Here is a 26,505-nt window from a genome sequence, read left to right as displayed (position 1 = left end):
TTCCTCACCATAACCCCCACATGCAGACACAAATGAGTGGTCGTAGGTCAGCACAGCTGCTGATAGAAACTTCCAGGTCCTCTTCGTTGATTCACAGTTGAACAACTTTCCCTTATGTGCTTATATAACGTCAACATTTTGGGAGAAAACAAAACCCACAATTTGTCCCAGTAGTTAATATTTTATACATCCCTGATGCACAAAACAGGTGGTGACCTGGTTGAAGGAAATTTCTCCTTCACAATTGTCAATGGCTGTTCTACTCTGACATTTAATACCGTGTACTTATGGTATTGAATATCCATTCAGTGATCTCCGAAGTACTTACTGTCTAAGTAAATTGATGGACTGAGGACTATGTGTCCATCGCATACATCCTACTGGTGATACATCAGAACACTCTCTTGTCTAGGATATCTACCATGATGAACTGTTTTCCTGAAAACAGTCTCTGTTAGAGCAGTTAGAGCATCCATCTCCTCTGAGATCTTGATGAATAATGGAGTAATAGGAGGAATTTCCTCTAGAATAAAATGTTTCTAACCCTGCACCTCTCCTGGTGAGCGCTCCAATTCTCCTGGTGCAATTTGCAAGCACAGTGGGCTTGCCAAAAAACCCAGGCGTCTACACAGATCTATGTTTATCCCAGCCCCCTAGAAACCCCGCTATGGGGTCTCTTGGGCTTTCCCCCTCTCCCCAAGTATTTTGCCAATGAAAGAAACACATGCTCCATTATTATTTATAGAATAATTTGTTTGTTTATTATTCAGTTTTTCCAGAAGGAGAATGTCAGCTTCAGGTCTACTTTGATTCTGGACAGTTTATAGGCTCTATTGAACTCTTCATTTGGACCAGGCTAGAAGTGCAAGCATGTTTTAACAGAAGGAGGGGGTTTTGAAAAATGAGCTTTGTCATGTGAAGCTGACATTTTTATGATTGTGAGCAAGTGTTGAAAACCTCCCGAGCCAGTTATCATCATTATCCATCGCGTCTTTCGGGGAGGCCTCAGACATGGTCAATAAGCTCTCCCTCCTGTCAAAAGGGCCTGGAGTATGGAGCAGTTCACCTCCAGAAAAAAAAAAACACTGATGTTTTTACAGTACATGCATCACAAGACATAGCTATTCAAGATATATTACACTTGAATGCTCTTCCTGGCATTTAATCATTTGAGCAACCTGTCCTGTAATCTTTATTGAAGTGATTATTGAGTTAATATTGCCATTACCTCAGAGGTATATAAATGAAATGTGTCTCTTTGTCGCTAAAGCCTTATAAACCCCTTCACTCAACTTGACTGACAGTCTGCATGCTGATCCGAACAAAGTCATCCTTGTGAGAAGTGCAGATTCGCACCACCAGATATATACAGTGTGCTAAGTATTTTTCCTTAATGCACTGCATATTCTTAATTCGCTCCTGTTTTGAGAGATGCTGAGATCACATGTTTTTCCAGGCATGAGGGACAAGCTGCAGCTCTGACAGGTACTTAACAACAATCAAAAACAGTTATAAACAGGGTAAGCCACTGGGCAGGGCGCAGGAAGGAGGAAGGCACATACCCTTCAGACCCCTATCACACTTTCCAGAGAGGAACTCGCTTTTTCCCAACGCACTGAAAAAAAAAAATCATAAATCTGTGAGTTCCACAGACCTGTGGCATGAGCTAAGGTGTTTTTATAGCGCTCGACACATATGTTTCACCCAGTGAGTCGGTCTCTGAGTGGCTAATGCTTAGATTCTCATGAGTTACACTGAAGTTTTAAGCTTTTGGTCAAATTGGACTGTTGTTGCTGTCTTTTTCCCCAGAGTATTTAATACTGAATTTAATGGAGATGGAGGAGGAAAAAAAAAAAGTAAATACTATTTTCATTCTCATGCAAATGGCAAGTTTGAATTAATAACCAATACACTCCTTTTTCGTTTAGTGTATCTGGGGGGTTGCTTCTACAGCCTTACTTCTTCTTCTTCTGGTTTAATCAATACTGGTTTGGTTACGAGTCACTTTGTTAGCTTCTTGCTGGCTTCCCTGCTCATGTCTCCATCATTCATGACCTATACAAAACACATTCATGTAAAGGCCCTGAGGGGAACAGTTTGGAAACACTTTCTGTTGTGTCACATGAGAGGTTTGTGTGATTTATGTTTTTCTCTCTGCGCTTTTCACTTGTTTGCAGATGAGACGTTCAGTCAGAAAAGGTATAAAAGGTATTAATCAAGTCGGAAACAGGATTTAGCAAGTTCCGGACCATACCTTGGCCCATAGGCTCAGGACCGTCCTGGAGTTGTTTCATCACCATCAGGTTGCCAGGTTCCCTGTTTCCTCCTGTTTTTCCAGTTTTCACACTAAGCTAAGCTAAGCTAAGTTAACCACCTGCTGCTGTTAGCCTCATGTTTACCACACAGACATGAGAGTGCTATAGATCTTCTCTTCAAACTCTTGGCAAGGAAGCATATAAAGCAGATTTTCAATGTGAACTTTTATGCTCAGGGCCAGCTTCGTGGTCTCCTTGCCACTAGTTTCAGTGTTACTGGTTCTGCGTCTTTGCCTGTGCATTTCATGCCATGAAATCTGCATCCAGTTACATGATCCAGCATAAGTAGACCACAATCAACACTCCTCAGCAAACCAGCGTGCATACAGCATGAGGTGTTGCTGGAATAACAAATCCTTGGCCTCTTTCCGCATTTCAAGATTTATCTCACTGTCCACTGTTTCTGCTTCACAGCCTGTTGCATGTCGAAGCAGACCAGGAGGATGAGAGTGGGAATGGAGGGTAGTCAGGAGGAGGTGGGGGGGTGGAAGGTGAAGCTTGCTTGATTTTTTTTTTCTCTATCTTTTTTTTTTTCTGTCCGTGCTTTAGTTGCACCCACTTCCTTCATGGTAACAGCTGTCAAAACGTTGTCGGATTACACTACACCACAAAGTTACAGCTCATATTAGAGCCTAGTACTGTACAGGGCAGGAAGTTAGGAGGAGTCCAGCGAGCCAGGTACATTAAAGCCTCTCAGCCTCTCAGAGCAAAGCAGCTAGGACCCGGGGGAGGAATAGCTAACACCAAGAGGGTGCTACTCCTGAACTGCTAATTTCGGTACACGCGTCAGGGATATCATGGGCTTTTCCACTGATGTTTTAGGTATTAGAGCAGATACACTCTGTAATTGTGTTTTGTTTTCGCAACCAGACATGAAGCTCCTATTCACAGCCTGGGATCACAAAGCCCCTTTTCTCCTGGATTAGTTGAGCGTCAAGGCTTCTATGATGAGGCCACAAGATATTTGCAAGATTGTTGAGAGAGAAAACTCCCTGAAATCTCTACTTGTCTGCTGAGGGAATAGAGCTTGTTGAAATAACAGCAGTTCAGCGGGGTAATTCTCCAGCACCTATGTGCGTCCGAACAGCGTAAACCCAAAACAGAAATGTTTATATCTTGCACTAATTAGTCTCACAGTAACTTTGTTTGACATTGAAGTAAAAACACCACTACATCACTGCCGTTGGTCATGTGTAGTCCAATCTGACTGAGGCCTTGATAATCACTTTACACTAAATCAATATAACCTGAGGGTGATCCTGCATGGAACTGTGAAAATCCAACAATGACTGTATCAGATTCCTGTAAACACATAACCTCAGCAATGATGTCTGATTACATAGCAGGGAAGCTTTTTTGCTTCAGTCACCATTCTCCTGTAAAAAAAAAAAAAAAAAAAAGGTGGACCACAAACAATTTCCCAGCACCAGATCTCATTGACTTCCCAAAGGGGGGAAAACCCATCCATGATTATGTGAAGGGATGTTTTTGTCTCTCAATAAAATTGTTTGGTTTAGGTTTAAAGGGAATAATCTTTTATTATTATTTCATTCATTTTGGGTGCAACAAACATCTAGAACAGTGTTTTTCAACCTTTGGGGTCGGGACCCCATGTGGGGTCGCCTGGAATTCAAATGGGGTCGCCTGAAATGTCTAGCAATTGATTTTAAAAAAATTACAGATAAAAATATTTTCTTAACTAATTATTATTCTTTTTAAAATTATGATTAAAAACACCACACACAATCTTAAACAACTGTATTCTATACTTTCACTTTCTCGAATATAAATCGAGTCCAAATAAAATGCAGCATATAAAAATATCTGAGCTGGTGCATCTTGATTGACGGCCGTGATCATGATCATTACGGGGTTGCCAGAAATTTGTGATATCAAAATGGGGTCACGAGCCAAAAAAGGTTGGGAACCACTGATCTAGAATGACTAAATCTACTCATTTTATTACTTAGTTTCCAGCTTTATTAATTGAATCCCAATTAAAAACTTCAATCAATCAATCAATAATAAAAAGGATGCTCAGTAATATCACATCAAGATAGAAACCACACATGATTTAATTTAAAAATTCATTTATTATTTCAGATTTCTTTCGCCTTTGTTATACAAAGATGTTAAATAACTTAAATACATTCTTACCAGTCATTTGTGATCTGTTTATACCTACAAGCTATACACATGAGGTAGAGGAAAATAATTTAGGGTTCCCATAAGACATGAATAAGTGAACATAGACAAAGCTTTGTTGGTGTAGTATCATCACAAAGGGTAATACGTGTGTTGGTGTGTTTTATCTTTGTTTTTACAAGCACAGCACAAATCCTAACAAAAAGTACATGTACATGTAAAGTAATCCAAAGGTGAGTAGAAATCATCAACATCATCAGTTTATACTATGTATCACATGGGCAACATTACAAAGCCAGAGTCTTTTCACAAAATAGTCAAACAGATCAAACCCTATAAAAGTATTGTTGATGATTGTGATTCCGTGTAAAAAAAAAAAAAAAAAAAAACTTTCAGAAATGTCTCATTATTGTGTGAATGAATAAAAAGACAGCTAAAAGTGAGTTTATTCTAAATTTGTTAGGATTTGTTAGTGCTTAGACAACAGCAAACGTTGAGATATGAAGTGAAATATTTTTGAAGTATACACTGCTTCTTGAAGCCTCCACCCCAAAAGGAACAAACACCCAAAATAAAATAAAAACAGAGTAAAAAATACAAGATATAAAATCAATTTAGACTTTGACGTTATTTACACTAAACACATGCTCATAATATATTTAAAAATAATTTATCTTTTATTTTTTTCTACAAAATAGAATTTTGTACATGATCCACTGACGACTAAACAGTGCAGAGTTTTGGATTTGAGAATATGGACGGCTGTGACATCTAAAAAACCAACTGGCTGCTGCATCATGCTCCTCGGGAGAAATTTTAGGCCTATGTACAATCTATAAACAAACAAAAATGCACTCAGTGTGCATTTAGTATTCCTGTCATGCCTGTTTTGAATCCGTTCAATAGTAGAGTGTGTTTGGGCCGAGGAGTGTGTAAGTGTGTGTGTGTGTGTGTGTGTGTGTAGAGGGGGAACGCACACACCAGAAGCTGTGGGAAGCAGGCATTTATGCTTCGAGTCTCAGCATAGCTATTATGGTTTCCATGTAGCGTGCAAAGTTCTATGTATATGTTTTGACCAGTCTTTATTTGGCATACCTCCTCATATCAAAATGCTTGGAATTCATCTCCTCAGGACAAATAAGCTAAGCAAGGCTCTCTTCCTAAAGCATGATTTTTTTTGTTGTTGTTGGGGATAATGGTTTAATTTCAGATATCACTTGTAATAATCATCTCTAAGGACTACACCATCTGTTTAGACATTAGGATGTTTGGCTTGGTGCTATATTGCTATACAATCTGTAACCGTGTTGTTCCAGCAGCTGTGACTGTGTTTTCCAACAATGTCTTGCCATATCGTTTCATATTGCTACCAATTTCTGTCTTAGTTGCTTGTGAGAGTGGAACATGTGCCTCACTTTTGTCTCTATACCACAGGAGAAGAAACCTTTGCTATTTACAATTTATAAAAAAAAAAAAGAAAAAAAAGAGAGAGATTCTGTACTGCTCTGTATCTATAAATACAGAACTTTAAATACTTTAAAGGGCTTTTGGGCTTCAGTGCGTGAATGGCGCTATAGTACAAAGCTGGGTCCCTCACTCAGTAGTTAATTCACACCCATCGAAAACAAGGAATATAAGGTCCTCTATCTTATAGTATATAACATAATGTTCCCAGAAGCTAAGTGCTGAGAATACAATGAAATATTATTTTCTGCATTCGTGTGTACGGAGCATTTCTCATAGAATCAAACTCTTGACTTCATTTGGCATTTTGGGAAATACAGTCATTTTCTTTCCCAATGAAAATCACATGAGAAAGGTAATACCACTCTCATATCTGTCTGTTGATATGAGCTTAGCCTAGCATAAAGATAGGAAAAGGGTGGGGGTTGGGGGCAGCTGAACATAACAACTCAAATTATCAAGCACATTAATTAATACACTGGACCTTGTTTGTTTAATGTTTAAATAAACCAAACCAAGTCTTTTACTCAGACAGAGCCAGGCTAGCTGTCTCTCTCTGTTTCTTTATGCTAATCTAAGTGAACCGACTGCTAGCTAGCTGTAGCCTTAAGTGATATCAATCATCCAACTCTGAGTGGGAAAGAAAATAAGAGTATTAGCCAAAACGTCAAACTGTTGCTTTCAGCTGTCACTGTAGTTGCATGGCAGGGTTAAGTATACTGCATTGTGTTAACCGTGACAAGCAACAACATGAAAAAGCAAAACGCTAACTCTGACTGCTGAAAGAAGACAGCATACTGTATCTGCAAATCCCCAATGTTTTCATTCAGACTCAATTTGCTGAACACTACACAAATATTAGTCTTATAAAATATATTTATATTAGCTATGAGGCTTATGCTTTCATCTTCACTTGAGCAATTCTGCAAGTTAGGTTTCCGTTTCAGGTGCCCCATACTGTTTGGACTGACTGATGCAGCTCCCACTGTAAATGCTGCACGTCTACACGTCGAATATGGCTCAATCAAATCGTGGCAGCTGAAGAGGAAAGAAGGATGTGAAATGGTAGGGGGCTACATTCCTCCAGTTCTCCACAGTTTTCTTTACAACTTCAAAGTATTCAAAGTCAAACACAAAACATCCTAATAAGTAGATTTAAAATCTGCAGAGCTCCACAATTTTTCATCGAAGTTATATGTGGACCGTTTGCTGGACAAATAATCACCTGTTGCAACGCTATTGGCTATAATAAAAAGGCCATTGTCATCTCCAACTTGGATATCATTTGTATTTTCACTATTTCTCTCTATATTATCCAAATGTTATAGTGGTTTAAGTTATTCCCTGAACACTGGTTCGCTCAAGGCCGAGAATAGCCTAAACTGACTGGTTTTGTTATTTTCTGTTAATGCATTTACTAACAGCTTCATATTATATTACAAAAAAATGAGAAAGAAAAAAAATAGATTTTTTTTTCTCCTTGTGAAGGAGTAGTCCCAAAGGATCTATAAATTATCCACAGCAAGACGACGGACACAAGTGTGCTGCTTTCCAAAGGGCCTTGTCAACATGAATCAAGAAGAAAAACGAGCGAGAGCACACAAACAACATACATTTGTGTGGTTAGTGGTTTGTTTTAACATAGTTAGATAAGTGGCTTGTATAGTATCATTACAATATAACTGAATTTATGTACATACATATGCAAACACACAATGTGTGTCAGTGAAAATATGTGCGTGTAGAGTAAATCTTACACCCTGTCTTTTTTTTTTCGCAGTCTCTGAAAATAGTTTTCATTGCCATAGAGTTGTCATTCAAACCCCCCTCCCCCTTTGTTGTCTATCACGTGCTCACATACAAACACACGCGTAAAAAAAAAATTGACAAACACACACACACACACACCATTCTTCTTGGGGCAAGGCCCAGAATGCAGTCTGTTGGTGTTACTGTCCTTGAATTGGATCCTCAATAACTGGATGCTAATCTTTGTTTTGTTTTTTCTGTTTTCTTGTGTGAAGATGCAAATGGATTTTGTTAATAGGAAAATAAAAGCTACTCTCTTTAAGGCAACACCGTGACAAAAAGCTTGAGATGTTGACCCCAGTTGTCTGAGAAGGTCTTTTTTTTTTCTTTTTTCTTTTTTTTTTAAATTCTGCAAAACCCCGAGACACAGGGGGCCACAGGACCTCTGAACCCCAACCCACAGAAATCCCTCAAAGTGCTTATTGCTTCTCCATTGGCTCGCTCGTCTTTGTTCACACACTGTTCCGACAGTGGAAGCAAAACCTTGTTAGAGAACAATCACTCCTTTTCAACATGGCCACCTTTCACTTGCTCCACTGGGACTGACTGGTGACTGCGTTACCCCTTGCAGGTATACACCTCTTCTCTCTGTGTGCACTGCTTGCATTCGACATAGCAGCACCAGCGCACCTGGCACTGGCAGGGCCTGGTCACCTCTCTACTTTGAGTGTTGTGGCCTCGCCCGCAGCAGATTGCTTCACAGTTTTTATCCTTGTAGCACTTGCGGGCTGCCGTGCCCGACGAGTACTTGCTGGGTCTACAGAAACTGGGCGAGTCCTCGATGTGGAGCAGGTCCATAGTGCGAGGGATCTGATCGTTCAGGCCAGGCAGGGGCGGCGGCGGCGGCGGCTGCTGCTGCTGCTGCTGCTGTTGCTGCTGCTGCTGCTGCTGCTGCTGCTGGCTCCGGCCTGTGGAGATCTCTCCCTCTCCTGTCGCCTCGTTGGTGGAGCTGCCAACTTTGACGGAGGTCTCGTAGCGCTGCTTCAGCTGTTTGCCGATCTCGTGGAAGGGCAGTAGCTGTCTCCAGCAGGTCTGGACGGTGCAGGAGCCGGAGACGCCATGGCATTTGCAAGTGGTCTCCACTCCAGCCTTGATTACCTGGTGCAGAAGCAGAGCAACACTGTTAACTGCCATGAAACATGAAAGGAATATAATGAAAGCTGTATAATTTAATGAGACTTTGTTTAGTAAGCAGCAGTTCAAAGAGCCAAATTACCTTAATATGCTCACAATTAGATGATAAGGGTGGCGTTCAGTGGTTTTGGGAGGAACATAGATATAATGGAAAATTATTTCATTCAGTGTACTTTTTTGATATCATAATAAAAGGGGAAAACCAGAGGCCTTGCTTATTGCTTGTGAACCAGAAGAGAACAATATAACACTTTGTCTGAGACTTCATATAAAATAGTAAGTGAATAATGGTCGGTGGGAGGATTGATTCTGTTATGATAACCACAGATGACATTTTGATTAAACTCAATAACTGTTATTATGATAAGTGAAGAGAGCTCATTCCTTGTTGGAGGCAGCCGCAAAGAGACAATCCAGTCAGACAACCATGTACTGGGCACTATGCTTGTCTTTTGAGGAATAAATGTGGTTTTAGAAAACACATGTCCATTAATGTGTTCCCTAAACCCACACTCGATCGGCCCAGTCTTCTAGTACTCATGTAATAACACAGAGACTGAGTCATGCAAGCGGTTGGACAGAGAGAGTAATAGTAAAGACAGTCTTCTCTTATATAAAATCATACATAATTGTAAGTGAAACATAGAGTTTGTCAGCTAAAAAGACCAGTACACGTTATTTTAATGCTACTTGACCTCTCAGCAGTCAGCCAAGGTTCACTTCAGCATCAACCACAATGTCAAAAGCAGTGTGTGTGCAAAAATCAATGACAATAACACATTGTCTTAGATGGGGTTTGGATAGCATCAACAGCTCTTTTCTCAGACTGCGAAAGAGATCGGGGAACAGGAAGTGCATATTCATCACAGCAGCAGGTCAAGAAAATTTGATAGGTCAGCTTTTAAATGTCGGGGGGATGCAGAGGCTAGCACATTCCAGTTTGGTCCGCCGTGTGGGAATTCATCCTGAATGAATGCGGTACACCTCACTACATGTGCAAATCACGAAAAAAAAAAGAAAAGAAAAAAAAAGCAGCAAAAACAATGTTGTAAATCTTTTATCACAAATATAATCTCCTGAGAGATTGGATTTTGGAGAGCCAAGCCGAAAAGGAAGAGCCTGCATTGGTCTTTTGGGAGAGTTTTGTGTCTGCGAACATTTGGGAAGTGTGCCTCTGCTATAATTCACTTTGAAAACCAAAAATGAAAATGGCTACAATATGAGAAAAGCCGGGTAAAAGCAACAGCTTCCAGGCCTTAAGTTTGCTTTGGCTTGACAGATTAAGACCATTCCCTTTTTTTATTATTTCACTTCCAAGATGAAAAACCCATATTTGCTCACCACAAACAATTGCTGAATTGTGCCAGAGCACAAGTGAGAGTTGTTGCCTATCTAATCTGAAAGAGAAAACCAAATATTGACTAATGAGCACTTTCAGATTTCCAGTGGCAATTACTTTAGTCAGTTTAGGTTTCTTTTTTCCACCTTTTAATGGAGATGATTCAAAACTGAACAGTATTACTGCAGTAATTTCACTCTCCTGGGAAGCCCCATGTATAACTTTATCAATGTCATTTCTCTGTGGTCGTATTAAATTCCTCCGTGGTCATTTTAACTGTATGTTTGGACAGCGTGTTTTGTCTTGGAAAGCAGTTATTTGCCAGCTCTGTAATGTTTAAACTCCAGAGTTACAATAGCTAAATCAAAGATACGGTGGTACGGTAGAGTATATCCGGGATAAGGTTCACAATGAATTGGCACGTCATGTTGCTGTTTGTCTACATAATTGCACAGAACCCAGACATTATTATATTATCACAGTTTTCCCACCGTTTAACCAACTCATGTGAGCAATTAACCAGAGATTTCTGTTTGAAGACTGTCTGTGACTCCAGATGAACTTTAGCTCTGTTTCTTTATGAGTATGTCCTGGTTAGATTCATGTTCACATTGTTGCTTTCACTTGTGGAAATTATGACTTTAATAAAAAGGCAAATTTAAGATAACACTTGGTGTAAATATGCTGTTGTATTAATGAATTATACTTCTTTTCTTTCCTTTGAAAGTAACTCCCTAAAATGTTTCTAACATTACTGAGGTACAAATAAATAACTGTCTGTCCCACTTAGATTAAATCACATTTTAATGTTTTAGACCAAGTGAGTTAATAAAGACTCTTGCTTGCCGTCAAAGTCACAGATAAGCTTTGATAACAAATGAGATGTTAAAGGGGGCATTCCAATAATTCAGCACTGGGGGACCTACAAGAGACAAATATTTATTCTGACTTTCTGCTTCAGATATGAGTCAAGTTCCCAAAAACACTGGATCCTACAGCTCCAAATAACGAAAAGCTACATCTACTACTCTCTTTCTGTTTGGGGAGGGGGGGGGGGGGGGGGGGGGGGACTTGCATTGTTCAGACTACCCCAGTTTGTGAGGCAGGTTTGCAGGCAGTTGAAGTCTTTAATCTTTTGGGGCCACGTGGGCGTTGTGAGACAAGCTGTAAATATTTGATATGGTGAATGTGTTTACAATGTGTGTACTCACTTTACAAATTCAGAAGACACGGAGCAACATTTGGAGTCACATTTCTGGCCACCTTATTAAATGAAGTCCAATATTCACTCCCCGTTGAGCTTCTCTCAACTCCTGAGAGAAATCTGTATCTTTAGCTGCTAAATGCTCCAGCTGGTAGCTAATTTTGTCAGTCTGCAGAAAAAAGTGAGCAATCCTTTTCACATCACACCTGCTCATAAAAATATTCACAATAGTCATTTTATAGTGTTTAAAGGCCGTGTACTGTTCCCCATTACTACTGTAGTAAACTGGCACTGAAATGTTAAAGCGATGCAGTGCGTCTGATAGTACAGCCTTACCTTCATGCCCACATTTGTGTTATGTGTGTCCACGCGTGCGCGCAGGTCCTTGTTGGAGCGTTTGCCCAGGAAGTCTTTGACAAACTTGTTGGCATATTTGAGGTTGTCTCCACAGCCTCCCCACTGCCACGCCTTGCGGTTCTCCAGGTCCGGGGCCTCGTCACACGTGCAGCGCTCCATGCGTCCTGCGCTGCAAGCTTTGGCCATTGCATGGGTTAGGCCCGCTGAGGAGATGGCATACAGGAAGGCTGTCTCTTTAAATCCTGCAGGAGTTATGGGTAGGGGAGAGGGGAGAGAGCAAATGAGATGACAGAGAATGTAGATATATGATCTTTACTTGTAGAGGCAAGACAATGCAAGAGTTTAAAATGACACTTCAATCTGCTCGTACCTCTCTTTAGTATGTTGGCTCGGTGGCGCCCCTCTAAGGTGCAGTTCCACCTCTCAAAGCGGAATTGATACTGGCATTCTAGGGCGCTCATGGTGATGGCCTCTCTCAGGGTCTCCGCCACGCCCGGGTCTCGTCTGCACATCCTGCGCTGCTTCTTTTCCAGTTTGAGCCGGTCGCACAGCTTGTAGTGGGCCCTGCCCGCGTGCTCCTCTGGTAGAGAGTTCAGTGACAGGATAGACAACGGCTCATTACCTGTCAACCTGCAGGGAAAGATTGCAGACACAGTCGGGTCAGTTTAAACAGTGCACAGGGAGGGAGTGGATACATCTTGATAAAGTATCCAATAAAGCGCAGGAGGATGCTGACCTTCCTGGATAAACAATGAGAGTTGCAAAGATATACTACATAAACAGCACAGGAAGCACAGCTGGGGCATATAATGCTCTAAAGTTTGGTTAATGTTCAAATGAATTCAGCTGTTCAGTGGTTAATGTTCAGGGGAATTCAACATTTGCTGGAGATTGAGATCAACCTCCAGCGCAGGCGTGTCTTTGTATAGAGCAAATTCTCTGCAGAGGTGGAAGAGTTTTTTCTTATCATGAAGTTCCTGACACGGTTTTGTCCCGGTGCTTTAGATCTTTATCATAATAACCCAGACACAGAACCAGCAGCCCTGAGAATTTCAGGCTGAGATTATAATTTACATGTTACGACTGATAAAGGATTCACATGGTATGGGGACATATTTCAAACAGCTGGCATGCGGTGAACGTGACAGTCATACCACACACATGTGAAACAGTAGCCAGCGGATATTTGGTTTAATATTTATATCGTATCCCGAGGGGGGAGTGTCACTCACTTGCTTAGATTTAAACATGATCACACAGGAGGATTTACACTCTCATTATAGAATCCCCATAACAAAAGTCCAGTATTCGGGATCTTAAAGCTGCAATCCATTTGAAATATAACAAGCAGAAGTTTCACTTCTAAACATGGTATGGAGAACATGTGGTAGACTTGCGCTCCTTTCGTCAGTTTATTTAAGGGAAGCATATATAAAACACACAAAGCAGGGACTGCCACATAGCTGGCAAAACAGACGACCAGCGTTCTGAGGTTGTGATGGAGAAAGCAGAACATTACTTTCATAAACACACACAGGGGACATGACTGTCAGCTTGTGACCATTTTGGTCACACCAACTGACAGGATTGGCACTGTAGTTGGTCATTATGTGTAATTTCTGGCCTCCTTTACACCCTTAAAGTGAAACTGAAGAATAAATGGATTTACAGAACTCACAAAAGTCGTCAGGCCAACGTGTCTTTGCAGACAGACTCTGGACAGTTAAAAGACACTTTTGTGCTCTGATTGACACCTCACTTAATGCTACATTGGTAAAATGCTGCACTTTAACCTTTTGCTGCTGGAGCAGGTTGAGGCGTTCATTTTTCATCCTTGTAATAAGTAAGTTAAGACAAAGATTAAAGCTGCCGACTTTGCGGTCAATGTCTAAAAGATCTGTTATATGACAGCTAATGAAGACAAATGACAGAAAGTGTTAGAAACAGAATATTTCACAGTCTCCTGTTTTCATGAAAGGACAGCCAAGTGATCTACATTTTCACTATCTTCATAAACAGAATGAGAATATGTCTTATGGTAATGTCTTGCCTTGAGCTTGATGATAATGTGGAAATAGTATTAAATAAAACTTAAAATTAATAAAATAAACATCATCATCTATTTACATATTTTCTGTTAGTTTCTACATGTATTTGCTTGTTAACTTTTAACAAAAAGAGGAGTGGAGGGATGAGAATATTACGACATCATTAAATCAACAGTGTGAACTTGTTGTCCTTCCCCTTCATGGGTGTGAAAAATGAAAATACAGCCAACTAGATTTAAAGAAGTCCAACTAGACGACTGTGAGGAGTAACCACAGCGAATGGGAAACCTGCCATGGAGCCAGGCAGGCAGCGTTAAAGAAATGATTCTGCAATATTTTTGTAAAGGTGCAGAACACCTGTCCACACCAGTTTAGTAAATGCACCAGGCGTGTTGATCAGTGATCTACATGACTTACTTTTTTCTTCTTTTTTTTTTTTTTTTTTTTTTTTTTTTTTTACCACATTACTGTTTTCCACAGAAGATTCTGTCAACACTCATATACACTTCAGCCTCCAGCAGGAGGTCACAGGAGAAGAGATTTGTTTTATTAAGCCCAATAACTGACTGAAACGTTTCCCCTGGAGTCCTCAGCTTCATACCAATGGACTTAATAGTTCACATATGCTATAGGATATTGTCTTTGCAGTGCATTCACAGCCGGGTTGAGAATCTGAGTAGTCAAATCAAAGGAGGAGGCATCAGGATTTGCTTTCAGATTGGGTCAAATGGTTTCCTTTTTACAATGCATGTTTGCCTTTCCTTTACTTGTCTGACAGCTATGAATTTTCAAATGGAAACCTGGCAAGCTGCGTCTTGACAGAGATTGCTCTCCCAACACACTCAAAGTGTAAAAAAAAAAAAAAACGTATGGTTTGAGGCGTACAGAGCAAAGCGTACACAGTGCACGAGAACTGCGTCTCTCCCTGAATAACTGACATTTTCCTCTTAATTGTTTCATGCTTTGTTAAAATACGCTGGGCTAACAATGCCAAGGAAACATATTCAAAGTGCCAAAGTAAACAGCTCCAGCTGACCCAGTACGCTACATATGACTGACAATCGTTCCACAACATTTCTATGGTGAGAAAGCAGTGAGGGATTGAATGATGGCGCCACGTGGAGTTACCTGCCTGAGTCAATTTTAAAACAACAGTCTGGAAGAAAAATTCAAGATGTGTTTTCAACCAGGAGGCAGTTAACTTGCATGTGCATCTGCAAAATGACAAACAAATATCTAATATTGGTGCTATGCATGTGTATGTGCTCAATACATGACGCTTGCATTCCTCAGTAAGACACGGATAGTAGTGCATATCAGTGTCAGATCTTCTAAAAGCCCACATGCCTGCCAAAATAACAGGCCATTAGAGTGGCAGGCCTCAACTGTCTGTGTGACGTCCGCCTGTCGGAGACAAAAAGATGGTCTGAGCAGAGCTGGAGGGCAGCCAAAGATGACACGACACTGATCTCAGCGCTACTGTCTCTGCAGTTTTTTGACACAAAGGCATATTTCTCACTAGTTACAAAGATAGCTGAGGGCAAAGTAAGTGAGTGAGTGTGTGTGTGTGTGGGGGGGGGGGGGGGGGGGGGGGGGGGGGGGGGGGCTGAGAGCAGAGGCTGAGAGCAGAGGGAGAGACACTTCTTCACGCCTCTGGAGAAGACACTACTTGCCAGAGTTTGTTCTCGTGCAAATTTCCAAACCAGTTGTCCCATTGTATCACAGATGTACGCTGACCGCATTTCTTCTGTCTTTGTTGATCTGCTGTGCTTTCAGTGGATGCACTTGTTTTTGATATTTGCAGGACTACGAACGGGCTCGGATGTCAATCACCTAATAGAGATTTTTTGCTGGAAACTGAAGATGATAATCCCACTGGATGCAGGACTGTGACCTCTGTTGTCACACCAGAGGGTCACACATTCCAATATGGTGATCTGCAGAAAACAACTAAAAAAAAAAATACTACTCCGCTGTTTGCTGAAGAATGAACTCAGTCAACTCACTTAGAGGAAAAGAAAAGGAGCTGGAAAACAGCGTGGTGGTTGAATCACAAAAATCATTACAAATCTGAACTTGAAATCTGTGGTCAAATGGAAGTCTTCCCATAACGATGTGTGTTTTCCCATAACGATGACCACTTTAATGTGGGAAAATGGAAAAACACAGCCACGTGTCACCTCTGATAACCCAGTGAGGTTCAGTGACTTTTCATAAAGTACACAGCCTCTTTTCTACCTTTTGCAAATAGTATGTGACAGATATATTAGTTGTTAATAGATTTGTTATAAGTTGTTAATAACAACACCTTTGCCAATCTCCTTTGGCAAATTGAACCACATATATATTTATATACGTATTGCTTTCATTTACATCCATTGCTGTTTCCCAGAGTTCATAATGATGATGAATTCAACCAGTTTTCTCTCAGATGTATCCAATATAATACATTTTAGAAAAGTAGACACTGTGGCATATTAGCTTGAAAAATAGTTTGATCAAATTAATCAATCACCAATGTCACTGAAGATTAATTTTCTGTCAATCGACCATTCTTTATCTAATAGTTTCATCTGTACAACATTTACAACGCTTTAACTGCCGAATACAAAGCATTAAACTGGCCAAAGGGATTTTTCCACAACCTGGCAACCCCAAAATTTGTTCATCTAATAACTGCTCTATAAAGCATTAAGAAAGTATTCATTAACCATTAAAAAGCCACTTGTTACAACTATAAACCTGTTCTGAAGGACTCTTTATTAGGCTGCAGAGCCAAACAGAATGTAGTTGCTTTTCATAAAAGGTGCACATGATTAAAAGAGTAAGTGAGTGCAGGCAAAGCCACAGTATCTCCACCATGCTGAATTAGAAAGTATGAGCATGTAGGTTTGTGTTTTCACATCATGGACCATTTTCTGTAGGTGTTTTTGTTTGAGGTGTTGGCACAGCAACACTAGTTACACGTGGAATACAACTCCAGCATATAAAACTCATTATTATCCTATGAGGTGGGATTCTTGCTGGTGTTTGCTCAGCTTTGCTTTCCATTCGCACACTTGCCTCTCGCAGACATCGCTGACCCACTCTCATGCTGCGCCTCCACCACTGTCTTTCACTTAGTAACACTGCTGTTTGTTTTGTCCTTTCTCTCTACCTGTCAGCACCTCCCATTGCCCGTGACATTTACTTTATATACACTTTCCAATGCAGCGGGTTCAGTGAAAAGGCCTCATTTCGCACGCTAGAACCTCAGAGTTGATCTCTCAAGGAAATCATTGACCAGTACTAAACTTTGCCGTCATCGCCCCTTCTCTGGTTTTACATTACAGTCCTGGAAGTGACCCTCAGCTGGTAATTCTGCTCGTTCTTCATTGGTTTGGTATGTAAATAGTTAAAGAAACGTAATAATACCTAAACTCTAAAGAGAGTGGAAAACATACGGTCATTCTTACTTTAACTTTCTTAGCCTGAAATGAAGTGCTTGCTCCATCTATAAGCTACAAGCACATATAGCTTTGTAACTGCTGGTGTTATTCATATACCCACACAGCCATATGTAAACAAAGGCAGCTCACTACATGTGGTGCAGATTAAATTAGCCAAACAGTAAACCTTACAGACATTACGCTGGATCCCATAAACTGATAAAGACAAATTCAACATATTTCAACACATCACAAATTAAAAATTCCAGAGATTTCCTACTCTCGCCGTTCAAATATGAGGATTCGTTGTTATTTTGTGTTTCGTATCTTTGTAAAACAAGTACCTCTGGGCTTTGGTGTTTTTTTTAAGGATCTTTGGAAAGTAATCTTAAATTGTCACCTTTGAATCTGGGAAGTTATGATTGTCATTATTCACTATTTTCTGAAATTTTATAAACATGACCTAACCCCTTAAAAAACTGACAGATTAATTGGTAATGAAAAATAATCATTAGTCACAGCTGGAGCACCGAAGAGTAAGAAATGTCGGCCAGTTTTAGCTTATTGCAGACATGTTTGAGGTAACTAAGTAACAGTTGGTGCACTGACAAGTTTAACTGTGAAATATTCCCCTCGGTTCATATCTTGGCCATAATTTCTTGAATAAAATAACTTGAGGGAACTTTATCAAAAATGTCTCATCGTGTTATGTTAAAATGATTATTGGCTGATATACCACTTTTTTTCACTTATCAGACATTTTTGCCTTCCTTTTTGTGACATTCACATGTTAACAACACTAATATTAATAAGCGCAATGAGGTCAAGACAAATAATTCAGTGTTTCCGAAAGCAAAAGTTCTTTTACATGTTCCAGCCATTGAGCAAAAAACCCCTCTGTGAAATGTTTCAAACGACAACAAGTTACCAAATCCAGCTTATTCCTGGAACTGTATTTGTTTTCTGATATGAGGACAAGAATGAATGTGTCTGTTTATCATCTCTTCTCCACCAGACTAACAGGTGCTGCCTATGTTTGTGTGTGCAGTTACCATATTCACGTGTGTGTGTGTGTGTGTGTGTGTGCGCGTGCATACATCCGTGTGCACATGCACATGGGAACTTGCAACCTTAAGTCAACACCTATGAGAGTCAGTCGGGGCAGAACGCGCCCAGGCAGAAAAAGCAACAAAAGCCACAGTTTCTCCATCAGCCTGAACTTGCAGGTTGTGTGGTCTGGTGTCTCCTCGATCACAACCAACCCCCCTTCTTCTCCTCCTCCTTCTCCTCCTCCTCCACCTTTTTTCCTCTTCTCTAAACTCCCCCTATTCCCACTGGTCAATTACTCTAAACGAATGCCAATCATTCCGCCCAGCTGTTGGCTCAAAACAAAGCCTCCTCTAGACAAAACCACCGCTGTCTACAAATGCGCCCTACACAAGACAATGACAGACATGAGCATGTGTCCTGGAACAGTTCAGCTGTCATGAAGACAAACTACCGTGCTCACCTGTGATCAATCCGTGTATGGCAGAAAAAAAAAAACTGTTAGTATTGCTCATTAAATTAAACTTTAAGTTTTTGTAGGAAATTAAACTCGCCAGTGCTGATCTCCTTTTCTCTCTTTCACTTTTTCCTCCTGCACTCGCAGCGTTTAAAATGCTCCTTTAGGGGGGAAAAAAGTGTGTGTTTTTCTCAGAAATGTTGGATGAACTTCAGACCACCCTGCCCAAGTCCCATCTGGTGTATCACAGCCCGGGCCATGCCAGAGGTAGTAGGAATGTGAGTGTGTGTGGTGTTTTCCCTCTGGCCCACTCTAACTATGGCTGACAATGTGCTCCACAGCTTAGGCTTGAATAATTGAAGAAACCATGAATCAGTGTCAGATGGCTCTCTGGTACAGGGAGTCTCCAGGCTGCTGTCCACCTCCAACAAGTTTATAAGGGAAGAGAAGGGAATCCTGCTCTGAACTCAGACACTTTCTCCACGGTGACAGCATTCATTCTCCGACGCATTAAAACCAGAAATAGGGGAAAGAGTAAAACATTAGGTATGAGGCAAAGATAAGATTAGTCAGTGGTTGTAAGCGCTTGGTGTTGTTGTGACTACTCCTAACATGCTGTGACTGACACAGTACAGTAACATGACAAAACCACTTTGAAAACAAAGTGGTACAGGCCTGCGACTTAGTAAGTCCTTATTAGTTGAGTAATGAGCCTTTCTGTGTAGTGGGAATGTCAAGCAGCATGTAAGGAGCACTGCTTTGCACATTGTGAGGCGGGAAAGTCCGCTATCGCATATGACTTAACAGGATATGATCCAGAGTTATGTCATCTGCTGTCCATTCTGGTCATTTACAACCCACATAGGCCGCGTCAGACTACTCCCACTAACTCACTGATCGGGTCGAGTTCCCGGACATGTACTCTCTTGATATTTTAAATGTGAATGACATGACGCATTAGGCAGACTTGCTTTTAAATCAACGTATTCTCATTCAGATTTTCCACATAAAAAGTCGCAGTAGTATAACAATATCTTTCTTTTTCAGTTCATAAAAAAAGGGGAGTAAAGTTACAGCTCAGACTAATTTTTTAATCCATAGCCATGAACGCAAGCGCTGGTAGCTGAGCAGCAGGGACTACAGGACCTGGGTTTGGGAAAGGGAGTGTGGGGCATGGTAAGAGGTTTAACTGCTATGTGAGAACTCAAGGCTTCTAAGGTCAGCAGCTCAGTTATAGTCACTGTGTGACTGGCACAGATTGGGCGCGCAGCAGTGTCCGCATGACTCCCCTGTTCTAGCCTACACCATGGCACAGAGCAGCCCTGTACCAGCGCACCGACGCACCAAACACGTTCAGGCACACATACCGTACTCGGCTCTCACCGATTTCGCACATGCTGCCACAAGACTCAGACTACAGTTATTTGGTGGGCAAGCACAACAGTTTACTTAGAAACTTGTACGCGAAAAAAGCAGATATTCAAATGAGTGCAGAGGCTGGAAATGTCAGGGTTGTACGCTTCTGTTACATTGAGCAAAAGCACTCCTGTGAATAAACCAAGCATGCAAAGTCAAACCACAAAATCCAAAACAAAACAGTAGCTGTTTTGAATCACTCATGCCTCAGTAACTGCAAGTGGCTGAGTTCATTAACAGCTATTTGCTCGTACTACAGGAAGATTAGTTGTTGTTTTTTTTTCCTGAAAGACCTACAGGACTAAAATGCAAAAACCTAAAAGGCAACATGTTATTGTTTTAAATCTGTTGTAACATGTTTAAGATTGACGCAGGGGTCCTTTCCAAGTAAAAAAAACAAAAAAAAAGGTGTTACTATTGCCCTGTAGCATGAGTGTCTGCACTACTCATTTATCAAAAGCCTTGACAAGTTAAAATGAAAGCCAGTCATGAAAATCGCTCGTTTTTGACACAAGACAAATGTCTGTTACGTTTTGGCACATTCACATCAGCGTCTCATTGACTGCGTCCATTCTCAGGCGAATGCTCAGGCTTTTTGGATAAATATGCTGTATGGGACAGACCTTTATAGCTTATATTATAACACCCATTTGGCAAACAGGCACATTCAAGTGGAGTATCTGTATAAGTGCATGTCAGGTCAGGTTTCTATAGGATTGTGTTTATACAAGATCCAGATAAAGTGCATTAACAATAAAACCCTACAGTCCTGAAAGGGTTTGGTCAACTTTCTTTCAACCTTTATGAAATATAACATGTTTTCAAACAGGTGCAGGAGATCAAAACCCTCGATTTAATGTTGGCTGCTGCGGAAAAGAAACTGTGTGTCAAGATCTCTTTGAGTTTGACATTAGAAATGCACTAGAGGACCAAAGGCTTCAGTGAGGGTTTGTCAATCTGCTAATCTTGGCATGTGTCAAGTGGCATGTCTCTTCTATCACCACAAACCAGGCAGAGAAAATTCGCCTGTGGTCAAGAAATGGAAAACACAGGACATAGCGGTCTCACTAACTAGCATCATCTCATCAATGCCTGACCACTAAAAGTATCTTGAGTCTATATTAGTTTTCCTGTTTTGCAAATTGCCCATGTCTCCAGCTCCATCTGCAAAGATCATCATGTGTGTGCAGCTTGGCCAGCAAGAGTTTCCTTCAGTGTGAGTTTCCCTCCCATATCTACTGACTATCCACCAATCATGTGCACAGCTGACTGGTGGGACTGAGCTGGACCTGCTGTCCTTTTAAAATCAAATCTGTCTTAGCTGTGGTCTCCTCGGCCCACTGATGACACCAGAGCTGTAAGACCCCCGGATGTGAGTGGGCCAAAGTCATTTTAAAAGCCTCAACAAATCATTTCATCCTCAAAAATACTCAGCACGGCCACGTTATCACACAGTATGAGCCCCATAACAAGCTGTATCAATTTTTCCTGCAGCACTGTGCATCACTCGGTTATAAGAAGACACACCACCCTGTGCATAAAGGTGATTTCTGTCTTTTTTTTGCTCTGTAAGCTATAGTTAAAAGACACTCTGTGCATGTCTCACAGGTTGACCACAACTAAGCAGACGTAGAACTATTTTCCCTTCCTAAAATTATTCTTACACAGACTTGGCTGCCTTCACATTTGATGTTTTCACATTTCATTTCCCACTCTCCTACTGTTACACATAAAAAGGTTGCAAAGTGCTGATTGAGGACCATCCTGCGCTCTCAGAAGACACTGCACCACCCTGTGGCATCCACGGGCATAGCAGGCCTGTCCATGAGAGGGATGTCATGCAGCAGAGCAGAGCAGAGCACTCAAAGCAAAGCACGGCTTAGCTCAAATCCGGATGTATCAAACAGAAATATAAAAAAAACAAGGCTCTCTCTTTTCAGAGCTCATGCGGCCTCTTATCTAAGCCTCCAGGTCTGCGTGATCTCACCACGCTACACGGTCACAGCAGCCCAAGCCAGTGCTGAGAGAATCCTATCTTCTTGGCTCATGGTAAAGTGATACCCTTTGAGGTGTGGCTGTGGCCACAGGATATCCTATGAAGTTGGGAAATCCCTCTATCAACGCTGCTCCCCGCCCTGCTGCACGTCAGGGCTAATCAGTCCTTAAGGCCTGGTAATGAGACGCCCGCTACCACTGTCTGCCAGGCAACGCCAGCCTGAGCCCACACTAACTCTGCTGCTCCTAATGAGTGGTAATCACCCAGCAGCTCCCCACAAACCACTGCAGGGATGCCGGCACGCACATGAGGCAGGCAAACCAGGAGACGGGAGGGGAGAGCAAGAAAGAAAGGAGAGAACCAAAGGAAATGTTTACATGGAGCAGCTTAAAAAACAACTTGTAACATTTTTGTGCTGCGCTTAAGAAATGAGGCTCCTCTAAAGCTTTAAAACACACGGCCGTTTGATACACACCAGGAACTAATTCAGCACAGTGATAAAAACCTTTTACAGCTGCATGCTGAAAAATCACTCCTCATCAGTAAATTTACACACATCCCATTTGTTATCCTGTTGTTTTTGGCGTGCTGCCTCACTTAATGGAGCGCTGAAAACAATAATACCATCTGAAAGGGCACCGGCTCTGCTTCAGGAACAAACTGGTGATAGAGTGTTTAAGGATATCACAGTAATTAAATAGCAAGTACTAGCAACCGCTATATTTGCTTCTTCCGGATGCTGTGGTGCCTCAGTGATTGGTAAATCCCAGCTGCATGACTGTGGGCAGCCTTCCTGTATATGTCGCACACAAACTAAATAAAAACAAACTCTTGACTCAGTGTTAGGACTCACATTCAGCACAGTTTACAAGACCACAGGATGCCTTTTTACCGAATCTCAGATTTAAACCCAACAGAGGCGTCTCAGATAGCACTGTGATGGGGTCGGCCGAGCAGACGAATCGCTTCCTTTTCCCGACAGTTTACGCGACCTCTCGTCAAGGTGCTGTGACCGATGAGGCCTACGAGGGGTGGAAAAGCTCGACGCACATCTCCGACTCAAAGTCTAATGATAACGGATTTAGCAGAACCAGCACCTGCCACAACAGGCTGAGGGAAAGAAAATGAGTGCTCACATTCTTGTGGCAAAGGATGACAATTTAAGCGAGTGCTCGACTACGCCAGGAATCCCACCCCGCCCTCGGCTGCGCAGACTATGGGCAGGAGAGATTGTGTTTATGTTACACTTACGCTCCACCGCACTCTGGAAATTGGGTATGCAACATTGACCCTCTATTTTGAGTAAATCAGTACCCAGGAGGCCCTAGGATGCCTCGTGCTCATGGAATATTTATTTGAACAGGTTTATGTTAGTGTGTCCCACAGTCAAAGCTGAGCAGGACTGTGCTGGGTGTCACTGGTGTCGAGTTTCTGGGAAGCTGGCCACGGGGCAGTCACATTCTGTATCTGTGTCACCTGTGCAGGCTCTTTCAGTATGTTTCATGTTCCTCAGCTGCAGGGCTAAATCATTCACTGACACTCATTCATATTCCCTTCTCACTGGGCTGCAGAATAATAAATTGGGAGTATTGTAATACCACATGTCTCTCCGCAGCGCGCAGGCCACAGATAGAGAACAGACTGACAGAGGGAACTGAAAACAAGTGCTAACTGAAAAAGTAAATATGTATTACCATTAAGACCATTAAGGCTGACGCGAGTGCCAATTTGGCATGTCAGCCTTAATACGCACTGCCTGCCAAGGGCGACACTGCAACAGGGAGGGAGACAGAAACAGACGGCAGAGAGTGTGTATGTGTGTGTTTGCGTATGTGTGTGTGTGTGTGTGTTGCGGGGGTGGTGGTGGTGGGGGGTGTTACATTTGTCCTTCTAATGCAACTTTAGAGCTGCAATGAAACCAAAGACAGAGTCAGAGACAGTGAAAGTACTCGATATATGCACGGGCATTACAGATGATGACGTTTTACTGAGAAGGGCTGCGATATTTCCAGCATACAGAGCTATTACAGGTGCCACACAGGATGTTTGCATCACCCAGTTTCCAAAGATGAGTGCCAACACTTTGGTGCAACACCCACGAGAACAACATTTACCCAGAGATGTGAAAAAACTGGGTGTAAATTACAACCATCCAGCATATTCATACAGTATGGAAGAAGCACTGAATCGAGCGCGCCTGAACCGAACAGCCTTTTTAAACGCTTCTTGAGACTTTTATACCTTATTTAGGACAATTGAAAAAAAGTAAAAAACCTATGTCAACAGGTCTAACACACTAGTCTAACGGGCCCCGAAGGAATTTGCAGATACACAACAGTTCCCAGATCATCTAACACTCCTGGATCCTGCACAACACCCATACCTACCATAAATTTGACTCTGCTGGAAAGGCCTCAAGTGTCATCACTCTACGGTCTACAGCCATTTGTCTCCTTGTGCCCCTGCGCTGCTTGCAGCCAAGGAGAACACTAACAACCCCCCATCAACACAGATATTTGTAGACACTAAAATCTGAAAATAAATACACCAAGTGTGTGTTTCTCAGAGAATCTGAGATGACATCTTGACTGTTTTTTTTGTTGTTTGTTTGTTTTTGGCTTTGTGGATCAAGACTCTTGGTCCTTATAGGTGAAACACGGCCGCTCCACCATCTGACATGCTGACCCTTATTTAAATGACCTTGGCTTTTCCTGCACTGAAAATGTGTCTCAAAGACAGAAAAAAAAACAGAAAAGTTGAGTTCAGTGCATGAGAGCCACTTTGAGGTGGAGGTCATAGTGGGCTACACCTAAAATCCAAGGCGTTCCCTGGGAATGACTTACTTTGAAATATACACCCTTGTGCACTTTCTAAATTAAACATTATTGTGTATATGACATGATTCATGAAACGCTAGATTTTTCAGATTAATTTCCCCGACACGTGTTCCAAAGTGTTTTTTAAACTTGATGGAGGCAGCAGAAAAAAAAAACCCTCCCGGAGTTGTGTGATGTTTATGCTGGATGGGGGAATTTTCTGTGCAAGCTGAGCAGACGTTTCGGCCACCAGATTGCTTTATTGTTACCAGCTGTTGAGTCTGAGGCATATACACTCACCTTTCGCTCCGCGGCTGTTTTCAGAGTCGACTGAGGATATGATTTTTTTTTTTTTTTTTTTTACTAGTGCAAAATAATCACTCGACCGCTACCTGCCATTCAAACGAGCCAGGGGGAATACTTTACCAGTGGGCGCTGGCTCAATTGTCAGGGAAAGAATGGGGTGAACTCTCCTCGGCCAACATTACTCCGAGGCTGCGTTCATATACCTATAATAGATACTGTGTTGATAGGCTATATGGTTTCGTTGCCTGCTGAGATATTTGCTGACACTGCTTGTCACAAGAAAAATTAATTGTCAGCAGCTCTGGTGAGGTCAAATCATGTGCAGACAACCTGCTGCAGCCACCAGCTGTGAGGCCGCTGAGCGCTGCGCTGCCGCCGCCAAGTGACACCCCACTGACCCGCAGATATCAGTGTGCAATCAAAACATGTCTTTAAAAAAAAAACTGAATTAAACGATAAATTGTTTTTGTTCAAGTTGAAGTTTTTTTCTATCATAGCAGGAAGTTTTAAGTTAAGTTAAAGTAAAAGTTGTTACCCGGCTTTATAAGTCAGGAACCAATCAAATCAATGAAAGCAGCATCATAGACATGCTGGTTATGTCTTTGAGTCCTTACCCGAAATATGCTGCGGTTGGTCCAGGCAAGTTGAGAAGATACACTATAACTGTGAATGATAACCATCCCAGGAGTAGGTGTCCATCCAGCATTTTGCTGCGGCTCCAGGGCAGATCATTTCGTTTCTCCTGAGTAGCTGTGTAAAATCCCTTGCTCAATGTTCAACACTTCTTATACAGAGAGGAGCGCTGCGCTCCTCCCATCAGCAGGGAGAGAGAGAGGGAGCGAGAGAGGAGGAGGAGGAGGAGGAGGGGGGGGGGGGGTAATGGGGTAATACACAGAGAGAGAGTTGAAGTGATTCACAATTCACTCTCAAGTTTCAGACAGATCATCTCAGTTGTTCTCATTTATGATTGGCAGGTCAGTTTCTCCTCTGTGGGCGTTTATACACTCAGTGTTTGTGCAGACTGAGGTCAGTGTGAGCAGGCCTGTACTGAATGATAAAATACTGCTTTACCTTGAAGTCAGTGAGAGTTTGTTTCCAGAGAGGCAAACCTTCATTTGTCCTGATGCTCCAGCAGTTGCCTACTAGTTTACACACTGCACTGTATAGAGATGTATAAAATCCAAAACTGACTCAAACTTTTTTTTATTTTTTTTTATGTATAAT

The 26,505-nt window shown here is 41.7% G+C and overlaps 1 protein-coding gene across 1 annotated transcript; it reads right to left on the bottom strand.

The window, feature by feature from the left end:
• Positions 1–6,447: 6,447 nt before the first annotated feature.
• wnt9a (wingless-type MMTV integration site family, member 9A) lies at positions 6,448–26,098 on the bottom strand (the record flags this gene model as incomplete). The annotated part of the gene is given in 5 exon segments (XM_083991535.1): positions 6,448–8,831; positions 11,747–12,009; positions 12,138–12,397; positions 25,896–26,056; positions 26,060–26,098. Coding segments are annotated over 5 exon segments (1,263 nt in total). The 3' UTR covers positions 6,448–8,291.
• Between the last annotated feature and the right edge of the window lie 407 nt (positions 26,099–26,505).

Source organism: Trachurus trachurus (genome assembly GCF_905171665.1).
Source record: "Trachurus trachurus genome assembly, chromosome: 17".
Classification (NCBI taxonomy): Eukaryota; Metazoa; Chordata; class Actinopteri; order Carangiformes; family Carangidae; genus Trachurus; species Trachurus trachurus.
Note: the sequence above shows the minus strand (reverse complement) of the source record. Positions and strands in the feature narration are given on the sequence as shown.